Source organism: Dipodomys merriami, unplaced genomic scaffold (assembly GCF_024711535.1).
Source record: "Dipodomys merriami isolate MVZ:Mamm:240054 unplaced genomic scaffold, mDipMer1.0.p SCAF_1, whole genome shotgun sequence".
NCBI lineage: Eukaryota > Metazoa > Chordata > Mammalia > Rodentia > Heteromyidae > Dipodomys > Dipodomys merriami.
In genome coordinates this window covers 116,598,503-116,619,030 of record NW_027202270.1, presented here as the reverse complement: position 1 = coordinate 116,619,030, position 20,528 = coordinate 116,598,503, and the positions used below count along the sequence as shown (strand labels likewise).

The window sequence follows — 20,528 nt, the reverse complement described above, 5'->3', positions numbered from 1 at the left end:
TCTAACACCAGACAAGACATCTACTCACCTGTGTCAAGGCCCATAGAAGTTTTTGTTAATACATGATAAGTGGCCAAAATGTTAGATGCCACTCTCATTATATAGTTAGTATCAAACTGAACATAAAGAGAAAGACTAAAGGAAAGTGATACTTCTTTGGGTATTAGCAGGGAGCATTGCCATGTGGAACTACACATAGCATGGACATCCTGGGCATATTCAGAGGGGATGGGTCAAGGCAAAATGAGGAGGATTATGTAAATTATCTAGAAATTATAATCCCCTTGGCCACAGGATTAATAGCAAGGGTTTTGAAGGAACATGATATCCCTCCAAGGTTGAATGGACTATTGTTAAAAGGTATCTTTGTGGAAATAACTTTCTGTTTAAGATTTCAGTGGTGTTTATACAAGATTGTGATTCGGGCACAGACTTTGTGCGAGTTCTTGCTATCAGACATCTATGTGTGAGTTCCGCTCTTTCATAACCTTATGGCTCTATCCATCTATCTATCTTATCTATCTGTCTGTCTGTCTGTCTGTCTGTCTATCTATTTATTTTTGTTGGTTGTGGCGCTTGAACTCTGGGCCTGAGTGCTGTTCCTCAGGTCTTCAGCTCAAGGTGAGCGCTCTACCACTTGAGCTACAGGGCCACTTTCGGCTTTATTTATATTATAATTGTTTTTTTCTTTACATTTTGACATGAGCCAACTCCATTTTGATTCTGAATCTTTTACCCCTGAGATACTAACATGCAGAATACTGTCACCTGTGTTTATCTTAAAGAATTGTTGGTAATCTGGAAAGCATTTGTGAGGAAAATGTCTACTGAAATGAGTGGCAAAATGATAATTTATATATCACTGACATTGGATGCTTTGCAGAATAATCTCCCCTTTCTCTGCTCTTCTTATATCTGTTGTCTTTAGCCTTTCTTCCCCTAAGTATGGACTATGCTTAGAAAATCTATACCTTTTATAGATCTTTCATGTGTACTGTAGTTGCAATTCCTTTATGAACTTGAGTATATCATTAACATAGTGTATTATAGTGTTTATGTTTTCTCCCATAAAATGTTTGGCATCTCCTTGGTTGCCAGAGATGCCAGGAGCATGTAGAATTAGTATATTCTCTTCTTCCCACCATCAAGGCCTTATGTATGTTACCTGTGCCTATACCACCCCCAACTCTATAAGCCTTACCTTTTTCTTCTCTGACCTTCTCATTGTTTCCCTGCCTGCTGTTACCTGTATGCTAACAAATATATCCCCAAGGGCAGAAGAAGAAGACAAAGTTCATGAGCCCTTCATCCGTAAGCAGAATCCAGAGAGGCTGAATGGTAGTATCAGTTTGGGCTATGGGAGAATCTACCTGCCCTTGATAACAGCATCCAGCTTTTGCTCCTTGTCAGTGGCTTCTGTTTCATCTAGCTGTGTTCCTTCCTCCCCTACTTCCCCCAGCACTATCATCTTTAATAAACATTTCCCCCTTTTCTGCGTTGGTCTTACCTTGTAGTTCTCCTAAACTTTATTCTTTTACTTTTTGTTATACTGTGGCTTGAACCCAGTATGTTGAACCTCGTGCATGCTAAGCACAAACTCTTATCACTGATCTATACCTCACCAAAAATTTGCCCTTCAGTCCTGCTTTGTTATGTCCAGCTCTTTTCAAACTTAACTTCCAAGAGGCATTAGTAAGAAAGAGCTCTTGCTTCAGTCAATCAATTGTGACTTGGAACACACTACTTAATATCTTTAGATTTATTTCCTTATGTGTAAAATGGGTAATAATATCTACTTACTTTTAAAAAATGGTTGCTTGTGAGACTCAAATGAGATAATGGGTGATACAGACATTTATGAATATTTTTTTGTCAGTTATGGGGCTTGAACTCTGGGCCTCTGCACTGTCCCTTAGGTCTTCAGCTCAAGACTAGTGCTCTACCACTAGTACCACAGTGCTACTTCCTGTTTTCTTGTGCTTTATTGGACATAAGAGTCTCACGGACTTCTCCTGCCTAGCCTGGCTTTGAACTTTGATCCTCAGATCTCAGCCTCCTTAGTAGCTAGGATTATAGGCTTGAGCCACCAATGCCCGTTCATACAGACATTTAGATGCATAGAAGAGTGAATAGGAAAGCTCACTTTTGTCATCTCCCATCTCATTCCCTATAGCTGTATTTCTTTCACAATACTGTATTTAGGAAATGTATAGTTATTCTAGATCCTTGTTATGTGCACTGGAATTTGCAAACTTGCAATTGCTGTGTATTTTTCACTTGTATTTTGTGTTCAGTGGATTACCAAATCTTTTGTAAATCCCAGTCTTTGGGGCCATCATTTTATAGCCTTGTATAACCTTTTCCCCTCATCTTCCTACCATATGACCATGCCAAACAAATGGGTGGTCTTTGCTTGTGACCATATGGTTTGCATATTGTTTGTAGAGATAATTATCTACTTAAAGTATATTCTTTTGGGGTTTTAGAACTGAAGAAAGCAAGGAGCTTTCTCTTTTCCTATTTCTTAGTAGTTTCCCCAATAAAACATGATACAGATTAAGGCTCAACAGATGTTATTGCATAGACATATAAGAATTAGTGTTTGATAAATGAATTTTTATAAGACTGAACTTTTTAGTAGATGGATTTCTATTTAATTTGGATAAAAAAGGCTCAGATGATGCATTTAGTAGCATCTGGCACTAATGTGTATTGTGTAGTCTGTGACAGAGAACATTGCAGTTAGAATTAATTTCTTATTATCAGCCATTAATCCTCTCTTACTTGTATGGAATAAAAGGGTTTATGTTGTCTGGATTTTCCTTCTCTTTTCAAAGTGATTAAAGTCTGAATGTTTTAACCACCATGAACTTGTTTAGAGTACAAAGAAATAGATCCTTAGTAGAGTTGTAAGATTATTCTTCATTCTGTGCTCTAAATTAGGCTGGATCAGGTATAATTTTCTAATCATAGAAAATTTAGCATTCTTCATTATATGTTAGTTTTACTGAATTCTTGATACCACTTAGGGGAAAAGATTGAAGTTAATATTTGGATTTTTTTTTTTTTTTTTTTTTTTTTTTTTTTGCCAGTTCTGAGGCTTGAACTCAGGGCCTGTCCCTGAGCTTCTTTTGCTCAAGGCTAGCACTCTAGCAGCTGAGCCACAGTGCCACTTCTGGCTTTTTCTGTTTATAGGGTACTGAGGAATCGAACCCAGGACTTCATGTGTGCTAGGCAAGCACTCTACCACAGTATTTGGATTTTTATTGCATGAGTTAGTGTTCACCTATGGATACTTGGTTAGTACTTAAAACTTTAGATTTTAGGAACTGCGTTTCTTAAAAATGTTTACTACCTTCTTAATGCTTTCAAGGAACCAGCTTCTGGTGTGCCGGTGCTTCAGGTAAAAGTTTAGCTTTTAGTTTTAGCATTTAGTTTAGAAAATGTTTTAGTTACTAATGCTTACTTATTAATGTAGATTAGAAAATCTGCTACATATCTCCTTGTAGTATTAGAAAATTAGCTGAATCTACCAGACATCTGTACATTCCTGTGTAAATAAACTATTATATTTGTGATACTTTGGCATATATGACTAGCCTTATAGAACTAACATGCTCTACTTATTAAGACTTGCAGTTTCAACAGAAAGGATCAAAATTGACTAGAAAGATGAGAAAAGTAAAGAAGAAAGTGAGGAAATAATGGACTTAAGAAGGAGGGATACCAAGCAGTCAGCCAAGTTACAAGTATCTGCAAAGATTGAAGAACAGGGCAGTAAGGTTAGAGTAGAATGGTCTGCTTCTGCTTATAAAGATCTTGATGTAGCTCTAAGAGGGAGGAACCTGCCATATTGAATTAGGAAGAGAGAGAACAAGGAAGGGAAGGAAAGGAAAGAGAAAGGGAATAAAAGAAGGAAGGAAGGAAGGAGTGAGAAGAGAATGCATCAGAAGGCCGGCCCTGGGATAGAGGGGTTTTGGTTAGGGGGAACCACTTGATTAGTGTAGCTTTTAGCCTGGGAGGGTTTTCAGTGAGTATAAAGATAGGGAGAAGGGGTAGAGAAAGCTCTAAATCAGACAGTTGAAATGTTGCCAGGTTTGTTCTACTAAGTGACACAGAATATCATAGTATTTTGTAGACAAATAAGTGATTTGAAATTCATATGAAGTTCATGTGAGTGACAAACTTTTTACAGTAGAAAAGTACTCTTATGGAGCTCTGTATAATATTAAACAAATATTGTACGTGAGCTACAGTGTGCCACTATGTTCTTTAAAGGGATGACATTGTTCTTAACGTTTTTAATCTTGATTTACAGAACTGATAGGTGGGAGAAAACTTACTAAAAGGCTTTCCACAACTAAAAATAAGTACACTTAGAAATTTGGAAGATTTTGGTTGGAGGTATGATTGGAAAGCTATCATTGAAAAATTTCAGTCATACAGAGGCCATTCAAGAGGCCCTTATATTTAGCATTTACCTTTTTTTTTTTTAAACCTTCTTATTCTATTCTTGTAGACTTAATTATACACTGGATAACAATCTAAAAGAGAGAAAGTTTGGCTGGATGCTTTTGACTCATTATTTACACATTTTAGGGTCTTTCTTTTTTGCACATTTACCACTTGAAAAGAAATGAGTCTTCTGCTAGTCATTACTGTGACATAGTGCATGAGAAAACTTGAAGACTTGTTAATCTTAGCTCACCGATTTATTGGTTTAGGTGGATACATTACTTTTAGGCCTTTTAGGCAGAAACACGGCAAAAGGGCGTGGCAGAGGAGAGCTGCTCACTTCACGGCACCCAGAAAACAGAGACAATTCAAGGGGCCAAGGACAGTTTACCATTTAGAGGCATGTCTCCTTTCCCGCCCTAAATGATCTCTTTCCTCCAGCTAGATGTACCTTACTTCCTAATAGCTCCTTCAGCCATGGTTCACAGTGGATTCATGGATGACATTAGATAGATTAGTGTAAATTCATAGACGATGTAACATTAGTACCCTCATAATCTGATGAGATTGAAGGTTAGTACCTCTCAGTAGCACCCCAAGCTGGAAACAAAGTCTTCAACACATGAGCCTTTGGAGACATTTTATATCCAAGTCCTCACAGGACTTGCCAGTAATATATTTCAGTATCTTATACTTAAATTTTCATTTCCATAATGTAGTCAGAGTGTCATATATTAAAATTTGTTATTATAAGGGTGATGTACAGAGGGGTTACAGTTATATAGGTCAGGTAAAGAGTATATTTCTTTTTGGACATTGTCATCCCTTCCGTTACTCTCTTTCAGTTTTTCCTTCCCCTCCCCATCCACAAGTTGTATAGTTCATTTTCAACAAGTGTCAGATACTAATCGTGGTTTTTTATGATGTCCAAATTAGATCAGACAGATTTCATTTGGTAAAGACTTACTGCAGTTATAATATTTCTTATGTGCTTTAAATTACTGACCCCAGTTTTATATTAATGATAGATATAGAATATGTAACCATATTTGCTCAGTCAGTTGAGTTTTACCTTTTGATAAGTTTATTTTCCTTACCAAAATTGGATGAACCTCATAAAAGTTAAAACCTAGAAGTCAGCACTTTCCTGATGTTAGCTGGTAGGTATGGGCCTCAAGAGGATATTACTAAGCAGGATGGAATTATTTTCCAAGATATAAACTGAAATTATTGTTATAATGATTATACATTTAGATTGGAATGATTTATATTTTTCCCTTAAAAAGTTCCTAAGCATATCTTCTTATTTTTATTGTACTTCCAATATATAAATACTCAAATAAATGATTCTGTTTTAAATTGCAAATTCCTACTATATCAAATGTATCAGATAGAACAAATCTATAGTTTTATTCTAATTCAAGGGACAGTTTGAGATTAACATGTATTTTATTATGCTGCTGCTTCTTTTTTTTTAATAGGCAGGGAATTTTAGGGCCATGAAACATACTTGGCTTATTTTTTAAAAAAATTTAAAGCCAAAGCCCATCTGCTGTTTTCATGAAAATCTCAAGAACTGTTCACATTGCCAGAAGTAGTTCTTTGAATATAATCTGATGTATAATCAAGCTGTGATACATGAGTTTCAAGGTCATTTTTTTGTTAGAAGAAAAACCGAGAAGATTAATTTTTTAAGCACTGATAAAATTTTAAATTGAATAATGGTTTGAGTAAATTTTATTACGGATCTTTAAATATTAAAAACTCACATCCTCATTTCCATTTCTTAGGAATTAGATTTTTTAAACATGGAAACAAATATAAATCTGTTTGGAAAGCTGATTCTTTATTCATCTGCTAGGGATGGAAGAGTGGATTCACTTCCTTGTGTTTTCTTGAGTTCTCATGGAAACATTTTCCTCTCCTTGATATTTAAGATGGACATCAATATCATGATGAATTAGACTAGGAGAAAACAGTCTGAACCTGAAAATAGCTTTAAAAAAAAAAAGCAGGTTCATGGATACGTAGAAACCAACCATGTAAACAATACCTAATTTTAACAGTTTGGCTTATTGATTTAAGTAGGACTCCAAGTAAAAATTCTGAAGTTTAGTTAGCTATCCATTATCTAGATACTGAATCCTTTACTTGTGGTGGTCCACGTGCTCCATCCCTTGTCCTGAGCCTTTTTCTCCAGTTTTGTTCTCTGACGACTCCTACATTTCAACCTGGTTTTTCAACATAGGCAACTCTTGAGAAGTTTCCAAACACACCATGAGCCCTGGAGCTTGCCTCTCGTGCTCTTTCAGGTGCTTTGGCTGGTCCAGGGCCAGACACTTCTCAGTACCCTTTTTCCCACCACTGGACAGATTGTTGCCTTTCCTCTCTCCTTCCATATCATACTTCTCTTTGTTTTTGTGGATTCATTTTTCTTGTTCTATTGATTTCTTTTGAGCTTGAACTAGAACTGCCATTTTTTCTCTTTGTATGCCCAGGTTGTAGCCCAATGTAGGGGTATGCAGAGCCCAGGCTCCTCTGCTTTCCTTTTCAACAGCAAATGCTGCGGTTCTTCATCCTTTAGTGAGAGGCAAGATCACAGAATCCTTGTAGGGAAGTATGAACTGTGGAGATTTAAGATGAATCAGGAATGCTTATTTCTATTTTGAAGCAAAGTCAAACCATTAGTCTAAGCCAGGGACGATGCCCTTGACCTCTAGAAATAGTTCTATAGATCTGGCATCTTTCCTCATCTTTTATGAGTAAAGTCTATACTTTGGTGTCTCCTCCAGTTAAAAACAATTAAATTTGATTTTCTTTCTTTTTTTTTTTGGTCAGTTGTGGGGCTTGAACTCTGGGCCTGGGCCCTGTCCCTTAGTGCTTCAGCTTCAGGCTAGCACTCTACCATTTGAGCCACAGTGCCACATCCTGTTTTCTGGTGGTTAATTGGAGTCTCGCAGACTTTTCAGGCTGGCTTTGAACTGCAATCCTCAGATCTCAGCCTCCTGAGTAGCTAGGATTACAAGTGTGAGCTACTGGCGCCTAGCTAAATTTGATTTTCTTAAGTGGACAAATTGTGTTTCTTTCTCAGAACCTAGCCCAATGCTAAAATTGGGAAATACTCAATAAATACAGACTTAGACTAACTTAAAGACTGTTCTTTATACAAGGACTTTGTGGACATTCTGTAGCTCCATCTGTTCTTAGCCCCTTTGGCTTTTACTCTGCCTGCTTCACAGTTATATCCCTAGTATACTGGTCCATCCCCAAATATTCTTTGCTGTTAATTCTACATTAGAGTAAGATTGGTATTTCAAGACTTGCCTTTCCAAATCCTCCACAGAATGTTGAACTTTAGTCATTCTCTGCTTCTATTTTGTATTGAAGAAGAAAGGAAAAAAATTCCGGGAAAGCAGTTACACATATTTGACAAGAAAGTTAAACATGCATCCTGTTGCACTGAGTTTCTCAAGCTAAAGCAAAGCTGCTAAGATATTTTCCAGATGAGCTTCCTTAATTACCTTTTCTACCACATCTCCCTAATCTCTAGAAACTTTTCTATTGATTATTTGGAATCAAGGGGAATTAGTCTTAGCTTGAGTCAACCTGTATTTCTTGAATATGGTATGTAATCATTTAAAAAATTGTTTAAATTTCTTTTTTTTTAAATAAGGGTTTTGAGCCATGGCTCAGTTGGTAGAGCAGAAAGAAGCCTATGAGCAAAAACAGCAGCAGGTATGAAGTTCCAGTCCCAGTCTTGGGGGGAAAAAAGAAAACCTACATGTATGGAAAATTCAAGAGTAAAACCTATGTGTATTATGGAAAATCCAAAAGTAAACAAGATATAAAAGCTTGAATTCTGTGGAAGAGAAGGCTAATATATGCCTAGATAATTGCAGTGTTTATTGAATAGAGTAAGTGCATAAGAGTCAAGGTATAAAGAGAAAACTATGAAAAGGTCAAGAGGGTAATATACTAACTGGGGAAAGCTTCATGAAGGTCTTCATCCTGAGGGAGGAAAGCAGAAAGAGCATAGTGGTTGTAGCTTTATTAATTTATTTTCTAATTAATATTTCTAGTAAAACAATCTCTTAAGAATATTCTTTTACTTTATGACAAGAAATGTTAGAAGATTAGTCTAGAAAAATGCTACATACTTACTTAATAGGTAATTGATACAGGGATGATTTGTGACTAATTAAAAAGTATGCTTAATGAAAAGTGAAATAATAAAAGATATCTAGCTCCCATAAACTGTATCACATTTTTAATGCTACTTTAATACTTGTTTTATTTATTCATGGTTTTATAGGCAGTCTGGATTTTAAAGGCTCGAGCACTAACTGAAATGGTATACATAGATGAAATTGATATAGATGAGGAAGGCATTGCAGAAATGATTCTGGATGAGAATGCTATTGCCCAAGTTCCACGTAAGTATGGTTCAATTAAGTTAACGGAATACTATTGAGAAGAGGAACACTTACATGTAGGAGAAATGCATTTACATACATATGTGTATATATATATATATATATATATATATTTTATATATGTATATATTAACTTTTTTTTTTTTTTTTGCTGGTCCTGGGGCTTGAACTTGGGGCCTGGGCACGTCTCTGAGCTTCTTTTGCTCAAGGCTACCACTTGAGCCACAGCTCCACTTGTAGCCTTTTGGTAATTTATGGGAGATAAAAGTCTCACAGACTTTCCTACCTGGGCTGGCTTTGAACTGTGATCCTTGGATCTCAGCCTCTTGAGTAGCTAAGATTACAGGTGTGACCCACCTGTGCGTGGCTATTCGTTATATAAACATAATAAACCATCTATCTATCTATGTATCTTATCTATCTATCCATCTATCTATCTATCTATCTTAAATGATTTCTATTCTGTCACATAGTACAAAGGCTTTCCCACGACCATTTGATTAAGGTGTAAATTTATATTACTACTTTTCTAATAAAAGTTACATAATGCATTTAAATATATGTTATAAAAGTACGTTTTACTTGTTTTGCTTATCAAAGATTGTTTTTCTGAACATCTATACACAGTGTTCTGTGTTTAGATAGAGGTCTTCTGAAAGGATTGAAAAGCATCATTAGAAAGGATCTTTTTATTGTTACAGCCACAGTTGAGTTGGTCTAGGGCTTGATGTGAGGTAATGACGTGGTCTGTTGAGCTGTGAATGTCTATGGGGATTGTCTCAGGGTTGGCAGCATTACCATGACATATGGTGCTTTTTCTGATGATTTGTTTTCAATTATTTGTATGTTTTGTATGATAGTAGCTGTTTTAAAGATCAAAATGGAATTTGAGGGAAAAAGTACATATAACTCATGTTAAAATGTTTTTCTTTCCTATTACTTTGGTTTTTTTGGAGCAAAAATGTCTAAATTTTAGATATGGTTGGTAAGTGATGATTTATTGGAAGTTTATCATCAAAAATAAGTAATTTGGGGGCTGGGAAGGTGGCTCAGTGGTAGAGCGCTTGCCTTGCATGCCTGAGGCCCTGGGTTCAATTCCTCAGCACCACATAAGAAAAAAGAAAAAAGCCGGAAGTGGCGCTGTGGCTTAAGTGGTAGAGCCCTAGCCTTGAGCTGAAGAGCTGAGAGACAGGGCTCAGGCCCAGAGTACAGGCCCCAGGACCGGACCCCCCCAAAAAATAATAAAAAAAATAAGTAATTTGTATGAATAGAACAGTCATTTTAGACTTCGGAGCCTGCTAGTCTTGAATTTGAATCCAAGCTCTACTAGTAGGTCTATCTGTTTACTTAATTCTATAACTTTTGTCAAGTGAGTTTAATGCTTACCTGACTTATGGATTTATATGATGATTAAATGTGATAAAACAAGTAATTTGATAGGCACTTACTGAATTTTAGTTTCAAATGCATTATCCTAAAATATATTTCTTGCAATTAATGTCTTTACCACCAGACCAGCACAGTTAAGAAAGTTAGACTTAACTGATAGTTTTTACAAATTGACAAATAATATGTAAGTTAGTTTTTGTTGTTGTTGTTGTTCCAGTCCTGGACCTTGACCTCCGGGCCTGGGCACTATCCCAGAACTTTTTTGCTCAAGGCTAACACTATATCACTTGAGCCACAGTTCCACTTCTGGCTTTTTTGCTAGTTAATTGAAGAATAGAGTCACATGGACTTTGCTTGGGTTGGCATTGAATCTTGATCTAAAGATCTCAGCCTTCTGAGTAGCTTGAATTACAAGAGTGAGCCAAAGGCTCCTTGCTGATAAGTTGAATTTACATCTCATCTCTCAGGCCCTGGAACATCTTTGAAACTCCCTGGAACGAATCAGACAGGAGGACCTAGTCAAGCTGTAAGGTAAGTACTTCTGTTTTATACTTCTGCCATTAAATATTGGCTAGCTTGTGTAAGTCTTTCCTTAACTGATCTTGTTTGTATTATACCAACTTCACAGGCCGATCACACAAGCTGGCAGACCCATTACAGGTTTCCTTAGGCCTGGAACACAGAGTGGAAGGCCAGGGACCATGGAACAGGCCATTAGAACACCGAGAACCGCCTACACAGCACGTCCTATCACCAGCTCATCAGGAAGATTTGTCAGGATGGGTACAGTAAGTTCTGTCAGCTTTCCTATAGCTTCGTATTGTTCAGGCAACTTTACTTCATTTTCCACTATTGTTATGGTAGAGAATTACATGGAAAAAAAGTAAAGATGATTCATTGTGCTTATTTAGTTTTTATACTATTGTGGGGACAATTCTGGGGCTTGAATTGAGCGCCTTGTGCTTATCATACAGTTACTGTACCATCTGAGTGATACCCGTATCTCATTTTGCTTTAGTATTTATTGGGTGTCCTGAACTGCAGTTCTCCTACTTATGTTTCCTGAGAAAGTGGGGTGACAAGATGTGAACCATCACACTCATTTTGCTGATTGGTGAGCTAGGGGTCTGAACAAGTGGCCTCTGACTATAGTCTTCCTAATCTCTGCCTCCTAAGTAGCTGAGATTACTGGCACAAGCCAACACACCTAGTCAGCCTTTATAATCTTATGCATATTAAATTCAATTTAATGTTTTAAGAGGAAGTTTCAGATTTCTTATTCTGTCTTTTTTCCCCCTCTTTTATAGGCTTCCATGCTTACCAGTCCTGATGGACCATTTATAAATTTATCTAGACTGAATTTAACCAAATACTCCCAGCAACCTAAGTTGGCAAAGGTATGATTTCAAGTTATGAAGTAATGGTAGAAATATGATGATAGTGACCTTGTAGAAAATAATATAAAAAATTGTGAAGAAAAGACCATGCCTTGATTGAAATGGAAGTTATCCAGTTACTGCAATATGAAAGAATTCTCTCAGTTTCAGAATTTCTACTAAACACATTCTATGTCATTTCAGATTTCTCATTTCTAAAATAGCATAATTAAATCATAATCACTATAACTATAGAGCATAAAAACTGACGGAAACTGCTTTGATGACAAGTCTAACATTGGCCTTTAGGAAGTAAACTTTTCATTTGTCTCTAATAAAGTAGTATATGTAATGCAAGCAGTTGGGGGGAGGTTCATTTTTGTGTGTGTGTTTTTAGTATGTAGCCTGTAAAACAGGAATCAAGTTGGGTGCGAATGGCTCGCGTCTATAATCCTAACTACTCAAGAGGCTGAGATCTGCGGATCTTGGTTTGAAGCCAGCCCAGGCACAAAAATCTGTGAGATTCTTATCTCTAATGAACCACCAAAAAGCCAAAAGTGGAGCTGTGTCTCAGCAAAAAAGTTCAAGGATAGCATCCAGACCCTGAGTTCAAGCTCCAAGGTAGGCACCAAAAAAAAAAAAAAAAAAAAAAAGAAACCAAACAAACTCAGTAATCAATTGTAAATGATGTATATATATATATATATATATATATATATATATATATATATATATATATATTAAAGGGTAATTTACACCAAATGTTGGTATATACTTTACCTAGAAATCCCAGGCACGTTAGTGTCCAGTGTTTTTTTGTTTTTTTAGATCAAGCAAGCTTTGAATTTTGCTATGACAATAGAGCACTTTTATTAAAAATAAAACTGAATGTATTTTGAGTATTACTTTTCTTTACAGGCTTTGTTTGAATATATCTTTCATCACGAAAATGATGTTAAGACTGTAAGTTGTGAATTCATGCTATTTTCTTTTATTGAAATTTTTATGACATTGGGAATTTGGATTCTGAAATGCTCTGTTTCCTACCTTATGAACAAGTGGTATATAGTAGAGAATCACTAATATTTCCAAAACCACTGTATCAGTAGGAATATTTGCATACAAATAGAACCATAAGAACTGTTCTAGTTCATAGAATATGTGACTTGGTTAAAAGGCAATGTAGACCTAACTGAAGATGCTGCGTAATATGCTTGTTAACATTTATTCTTGATACTAATAGCATTGTTGCTCCATTTTTCTTTTAACCTTGCAGTGTGTTAGAGATTCATTAATATGTGCATTTCTGGTTTCTTCATAGTATGCTCCCTTTCTTCTACATTTAACATTTTATGATTGAGAATTTCAAATGTACAGACGTAGAAAGAATAATATAAAGGACTTATCACTTATCACCTCGCTTCAGTAACTATCACCGAAGAGGTTATATGCATGACACTTTTCAAATTTGTTTCAATTTTTATATTTCCTAGAATATAAAGAAGTAGTTTTATCAAACCAAATGTAGTTAATTCTGTAGTATCTGATAGTATTTTTCCTTATTTTCTTATTAAATCAAGTAAAAAGTTTTATATCCATATGTTAAGTATTTAGGAAATAATAATTTCTCAGTTGTATTTTCTATGTCAACCAAGATGCAGTGAACTAGAAGAACAAATGAAAAAATGATACTATATCCTATTGCTATAACTATGCAATTGAGCTGAGGAAATAAATTTGACCAAAATAAAAGAAGTAATTGGTATTGGATGTGGTAGTGTATACCTCTTATCCCACTATTCTCTTAGATGAGAGTTGGAAGTTCATGAGTTTGAGTTGAGCTTGGGCTACTTATCAAGATCCTCTCTCAAGAGGGTCTGGCAGTGGTGGCTCATGCCTGTAATCCTAGCTACGCAGGAGGCTGAGATCTGAGGATCGTAGTTCAAAGCTAGCCCAGGCAGGAAAGCCTATGAGACTCTTATCTCCAATAAACCATTCAGAAAACCAGATGTGGCGCTGTGGTTCAAGTGGTAGCACGTTAGCCTTGAGCTGAAGAGCTGAGGGACAATGCTCAGGCCCAGAGTTCAAGCCCCACAACCGACCAAATAAATAAATAATAAAAAAAAAATCAAACTGAACTTGTTAGCATGTAGTACAAGGGAAACTTACAAAAGGTAAAGATCCATAAAGTAGTAATTTCTGCAAAGGAGAGGAAAATAAATGCAAAAGAAATAGTAAAATACAAGAAGAGTATGGGGATGAGAGACAAATAGGCCTTTCTTCAATTTGGAAGCATCAGAGAAACCGTTTAATGAAAATAACAGAACTTAATGGTAGACATAATGTTAGGAACAAAGGAAAGAGACAAACCTGCTTCCTTAGAGGAAGGAGAGGATGAGGATAATGGTTTTATGACTAGAAATGGGATAATTGGGAATACAGTTAGATCATAAAGAAGCTGAATAATTTACTTAAAGGCATTTTGAGTTTGAAATCCTACACGGCTATCCAAGTGGAGATAAAATTGTGTGAACTGGGAGGGAGACAAGACACTAAAGTGAGAGCAGGTGAGAGCCAGGACCAGATCTACAGTATGGGTCTGAGCTGTGGTGAAATGTTGGTGGATGTGGTCACCTTGGGGCAAAGAGGAAACTAAGGCTGGAGCTGCTGAGAAACTGTGTGCGTTTCAGCCATTTTCACTTAACAGAAAGCTGAGTAGAGAGTTTCCTTGTGATGGTAAAACTAGATAGTGGTTCTGTCACTAAAAACAAACATCCAAATGCAGTTCCATTTCACAAATGAATACTTCTAATCACTAGATAATCATTACGTAATAGTCTTCTTTTTGAACACTAATTCATCATTAGTTTTGTTTTGTTTTGTTTTTTTTTGGTCCAGTCATGGGGCCTGAGCTCTGGGTCTGGGCGCTATCCCTCAGCTCTTCAGCTCAAGGATAGCAGCGCTCTACCACTTGAGCCACAGCGCCACTTCCGGCTTTTTTCTTTTTTGCTTATGTGGTGCTGAGGAATCGAACCCAGGGCCTCATGCATGCAAGGCAAGCTCTCTACCACTGAGCCACCTTCCCAGCCCAGTTTTTTGAGGCACTGTGGTGTGCAGCCAGTGTTCCAGTTCTGACATGGCTGAGGGAAGCAAGCAGCCCACGTTCTCTTTTGTTGGAGATGATACTGTGGTTGAGCAAGGAGTAGAAACAGAACAAACTAAAGCTCTGTAAAGTGTCATGGAACTATAATACTATAGGAGCCAAAGAGCAGATGGGGGAATAGTTAATGACCTGGGGGGAGGCTATTTTATATGGAGTGGGAGATGGTCAGTTTGCTCTGAACAATAAACCATTAAGCAAAGACCTGAACGAGGGTGGACAGGAGCCATGTCATTACATGCAGGAAGTGTGCATTTCAGCTAGGGAGAACTTTTCCCACAAAGACCTTGAGTAGAGGCATGCTTGCACTGTGCTATTTAAGGAATAGCCAGCAGGCCAGAGTGGCTAAAGTGAGGGAGTTGTAGAAGATGAGTTTAAAAAACACAAAAACTATACAGGTCATATGTCATTCTATATGTTATAGTGATGATGTCTTTATTACTAGATCCATCTTGAAGATGTCAATGTCTACATCTTGGGATTTGCACAGTGTTGTTGAGAATTAGGAATCACACTGAAGAAAACATAGGAGTCTCTAGTGGGGTTCAGTGGTATGGGCATGTACTAAGCATGTGTTTGGCCCAGGAGTTAATCCCTACCACCAAACAATGACAATACGCTTCCCAAACAAAACACAACAAAAATATTTATTTCTTGCACTCCTGAATTTGTGTTCCAAAGAATCTAGTAGCTAATCTTAGTTTTAGCCTTTATATATTATATGAAGGCAATACTATTCACAGATCTTAATTTTTAAAATTTGAAACAGCAGGAACTTCAGACTTTTATTTATACAGTAAAGTCTTTTTCTTCAAATGAAATCTTACTCAGAACTCAGGTGGAGCTGCAGGATTTATGGCAAGTTTGAAAACGTCTCTATGAGACTCCTGGCTGCTTCCACCCCATGAGCTTTCGCCTCAGTATGAGGGCTGTTATGCAGACTTGTGATCTACTTCTGAATTATCTGTGGAATTTTAAGATAATGGATTTGTAGATCTATGCTAGACTTTTCTTGAATCGACATCACTAGGGGCATGTCTAGTGGATCTGATTTTAAAAGCTCTACAGGCATTGCTAATTGTTCATCAGAAACTGGAATTGCTGAATAGGACAGTTCCAAAACCATACAAACAACAGAAAACACGTTTCTTCTAATATAGTAGGAAAAATGCAATTAAAGAGCTTTAGCAGGATTTGAAGGCCAGAGCTTTATATAGTCAACAGGATATGTGTGTCCTGACTCTGTGAAAGTAATCAATGAGTTAAAAGCCAGGAAACAATGAAAAGACTCAAATAGGCACACACACACAAAAATCAGAGGTACTTTGGATGGCCTCTAAATTATTCAAGTTAAATATTTCACAAATATAAAGAATATTATAGATGAATATAAATAAATACTGTGATATAGTACTTAACTGTTAAATTGGTTTGTGATGGAAAACTTTCTATCATCTTTGAGCTCTTCTTTCCTAACTTGAGGGGAATTATTGACAAAATTCAAGTGAGACATAGGCTGGTGATTTTATATTTGTCTAGAAATAAGGAGAATATTGTAGACCATTACAGAGACTACTGTGAAGTGGTATTTAAATGTTAAGGGGAAAAAATGATCTATAGAAAAGTGTCTTTGAGTTTTAATAACTTTTCCTGCCCTCCCTTTTTGGCTTTATCTACAAACTAAAGTGTATGTGGGTTGATGATTCTGGATTCTTTGTTTCCATATGCTCTTTAATTTCATCATCCTGAGGTTGTCACAGCTATAAAAATAGTGGAAAGATGACTTTTTGATAACTTTAGTGGTTAGACATAGTCACAGTCTAGTTCTATCAAGATCTCTCCTATATTTAGACTTTTATGAACCTATGGCTTAAAAGATTACATTCTAGGCTTTTTGTTAATATGGGTATTAATAAAAACTAATAGAAATATTGGTTTTATTAAGTTAGTCAGTTTCTTAGATGTAAATCTATCAATAACAAAGTTAGAAAAGACTTCAAAGAAATACAGATTTTCTTTCACTACTTAAAATGTAACTTTGAGACTTGGAAAAAATTATATTAAGTGAAGTAAGCCAGGCCCAAAGAAACATAGGTCCCATGGTTTCCCTTATTTGCAATAACTAGTATATATCTGAGACAAGCAGAAAAGGTCAGATAAGATGATGTTAAGAGAAATGAACCCCAAGATAAGGACACAAGTGGTTTTTTCTTTCTTGCTATTATTTCTAACATATTTCTAAGGTACCATTTTTTTGTTGCTTTGTATGTCCCTCCCCCACGATATAACCCCTGTTTTCACTGTATATGATGTTGGTATAATTTGGAGAGTGGAAGGGAAAAAACAAATTGTTTAAATAGTGATACAGGTTGACCCACTGCAACAATGAGATGTACAGATGCTATGTTGTAAAACAAACTTTACAATTTAGGTGGCGGGGAGAGAGGGGGCAGGAGGATGTAGTTGTGGAGATGGGAGGGAAGGGATGGTAGGGGAAAAACAAAGGAGGAGGCAACAATGCTTGATAAGAAATGTACTCATTACCTTGTTCATGTGATTGTAACCCTCTGTACAGTATTTTCACAATAAAAAACTTATTTAAAAAATGTAACTTTGATGGGCTTGGAAGGTGGCTCAGTGGTAGAGCACTTGCCTTGCATGCCTGAGGCCCTGGGTTTGATTCCTCAGCACCACATAAACAAAAAGAAAAAAGCGGGAAGTGGCGCTGTGGCTCAAGTGGTAGAGTGCTAGCCTTGAGCTGAAGAGCTGAGGGACAGCACCCAGGCCCAGAGTTCAGGCCCCACGACAGGATTCCCTCCACCCCCCAAAAAAAGTAACTTTGAATAGTGACATTATGTCATTTGTTGGGAAAGGGCTGGATCTGGAGACCATTCATATTAAGCTAAATAAACCAGATTCCAAAGGGCAAAGGTTACATGTTTTCTTTCATGTGGATGCTAAACCTAAAAGATAAACATAAACATCAACACATGTAAGCTGATGAAAGCATAGTATATGCAGGATGAGATACTGTGGGGAAGCCTTTCTGTCCTGTTTAAGATGCAGGTGAACGGAGAAGGTGAAGGAGGGCAAAGATGTACAAAAAATACTCTGTAGGCAAGTTGCTGAGATTGGTTTGGGAAGGAGGGAAGAGAGAACATCGACAAAGATGTTGACTGTGATTGAGCTACCTGGTAATATATATAGACATGTCAAAATGAAACAACCTTATACAATTTTTTGATGCCGATTTTGAAAGAGAAGATAAAAAAAAGAAACTTTTTCTACTGTTTTTATTCTGTATCAGTAATTTATAATTTTTTTCTTAATTGGAGCCGTATAAACACAAGGGCCCTTCAGGAAACACTGAGGACCAGATCTGGACATAAAGTCAGTGCCTGTGTTAAACACTAAACCCAACTTTAGAAAGGTAGAACATGTAAAAAAAAAATTTCCTTTGAATGATAGATTTTTTTTTCTAAAGCTAGAAGATCTGTCTGCATTAAATCTGACAGCAAATATGATCTGTTTGCTAGAAAAAGACCTTTATAAAGATTGAGTTAAAATCAGCATGTTCAGGTGTTTACAATGCACACCTGAATTCAACAGATTGAAATGATATTTTCCTAGTGTTTTCAGACAGGATGTTAATTGGAGTTATAGTTTCTTCTTTCTTCTTTGCTTTTATTTTTATTTCTGACTGGAGGGGCTGGGGAGAAAAAATAAGCATATGGAAGTAGCGTGTGGCTTGTTGATTTCCATAGCTTTCAAGTAGAGAGGTAGATTTTTCAAATCTATTAGAAGTCCAGCATGGTGACACCCTTCCTTTGTAAGTGGTTTGCATATTTGAGGTGTCCTCTGGAGTAAGCGAAGACAGGGAACTCATGGGAAGTAATTAATTTAGCAGTAGGAGATTGAAGGGACTTTTCTGGCATTCATTTTCAAAAGAGTTAGTATTAAGAACACTCCTTATCTTTTGTTTTGTTTTGTTTTGGCGGGGGGGGGGGGGGGGGGGGTCCAGTCATGAGGCCTGAACTCTGGGCCTGGGCGCTGTCCCTCAGCTCTTCAGCTCAAGGCTAGCACTCTACCACTTGAGCCACAGCGCCACTTCCGGCTTTTTTCTTTTTGCTTATGTGGAGCTGAGGAATCGAACCCAGGGCCTCAGGCATGCAAAGCAAGCACTCTACCACTGAGCCATCTTCCCAGCCTAGAACACTCCTTTTCTATCTGCTTACTGATCCGTACTTATTACTCTACATTGTCTTAAAATGGGGACTGACATTTGACCCATTTGTATTTAACAATACAAAAAGTTTGATCAACACTGAGGTTGAAGACTTTTTGAATATTAGACATAGGTCAATCATGGGAAGAGAGTCAAAGCTGAGGGATTTTTTTTTTTTTTTTAGTATCAGTTTTGAATCTTGTCTCTGATCCATAGTACATATTCATTGCTTTAATCAGTGTTTGTAACTCATCTGCTGCTAGCCCTCTGGTCTGGAACTGATTAGGGACAATCAGTGAGGGCCTCTGGAAAACCTGAGCAACTTGAGTTTCTGGCTGACTCCTAATGCATGTTTTGATTGGTGCTAATTATATGGTTTATTTAATTATTTATCTGACTGTTTGTTGTTAGCAAAGAGAATCCTAATCCAACATGAATTGTTTTCAAAGGCATTGGATCTAGCGGCCCTTTCCACAGAGTATGCTCAGTACAAGGACTGGTGGTGGAAGGTGCAGATTGGAAAATGTTATTTCAGGTAAAATTTTGATTATTTGTGAAAGGCTTGGAAAGGGCAATATATTTCAGAGTATCCAATCTGATATTTCAGATTTCCAAGTGAAGAGATGAGAACTTTGACTTACTTGTGAAAACATTTTTTAAAAAAACCAATCACAAGGCAACAATAAGAACTGATATCCTTAGGATAGTAAAAGTCTTAAGGAAGTGGAAGGCTTTGAGACAGACCACTGGGTACCTTTTCAATTGAGGAAGGGGAGAACTGGCAGTGGCTGTGATTTTTTTTTAAGGAGCTACTTAGTATCAGGCCTTGGACTAGAACCCAGATCTGTTTATTCTATTCCATCCTCTTGGCTTTTAAGGTTTTCATGATATCTTAATGGTATAATGTACTTTACAGTTTGGCACTAACTAGCTGATACATCCTCTCCCTTCAGTCATATAGCACTTGGAAGGTAGTTGCTATTATTGGTCATTTTCCCAAATGAGCAAAATTGAGCCTGACAAAGGTAAAGTGACATGTCCAAATTTATATAGTTCACAAGTGGCAGAACAAGAAACTGAGCTCCACTTACTGATATTAGTTCTGTTATTTCCATAATCCTATATATTTTTTTCTATGGCCTGAATAGTCTCAGGTACCCTTTGTCTTTAAATATATTTCAAAGTCAATGAACTAAGATCAAAAGTTATGATTAATTTTAGAATATTTATATAGCAACTGATAAATTGGTGATGAAATTTGTTGCTTAGGATGAAGTGCACTTGGAGCATTTGGAAAAATAAACCATTTTTTATAAAGATAAATATGTCTTTTGTTATTTAAAAACAAAATAGACTTTAATGTCTGAGTACCCTCCAATATTTATAAACTTCAGTGATCATTCAGACAATGTGGGAAATGAAGAATATAAATGGATTGAAAAGAATACTTACTGCTCTGCTATTAAAATTGAGTGCTTTCCATTTAGGCA

General features: G+C 36.6%; 1 protein-coding gene across 5 annotated transcripts in view; it reads left to right on the top strand.

Annotated features, from left to right (window-relative positions):
* Positions 1 to 20,528, top strand: part of Ttc8 (tetratricopeptide repeat domain 8) — a 44,206-nt gene that overhangs the window by 8,416 nt on the left and 15,262 nt on the right. For 3 of the 5 annotated variants that reach the window (XM_070028256.1, XM_070028275.1, XM_070028278.1), the window contains exons 2-7: positions 8,768 to 8,888; positions 10,745 to 10,808; positions 10,906 to 11,065; positions 11,585 to 11,674; positions 12,572 to 12,616; positions 19,488 to 19,573. In XM_070028256.1, the coding sequence (XP_069884357.1) occupies positions 8,768 to 8,888; positions 10,745 to 10,808; positions 10,906 to 11,065; positions 11,585 to 11,674; positions 12,572 to 12,616; positions 19,488 to 19,573 (566 nt within the window). Of the gene's footprint in view, positions 1 to 3,373; positions 3,404 to 8,138; positions 8,191 to 8,767; positions 8,889 to 10,744; positions 10,809 to 10,905; positions 11,066 to 11,584; positions 11,675 to 12,571; positions 12,617 to 19,487; positions 19,574 to 20,528 lie in introns of those variants that run through there. The other 2 variants (XM_070028248.1, XM_070028266.1) reach the window with 2 other exon arrangements.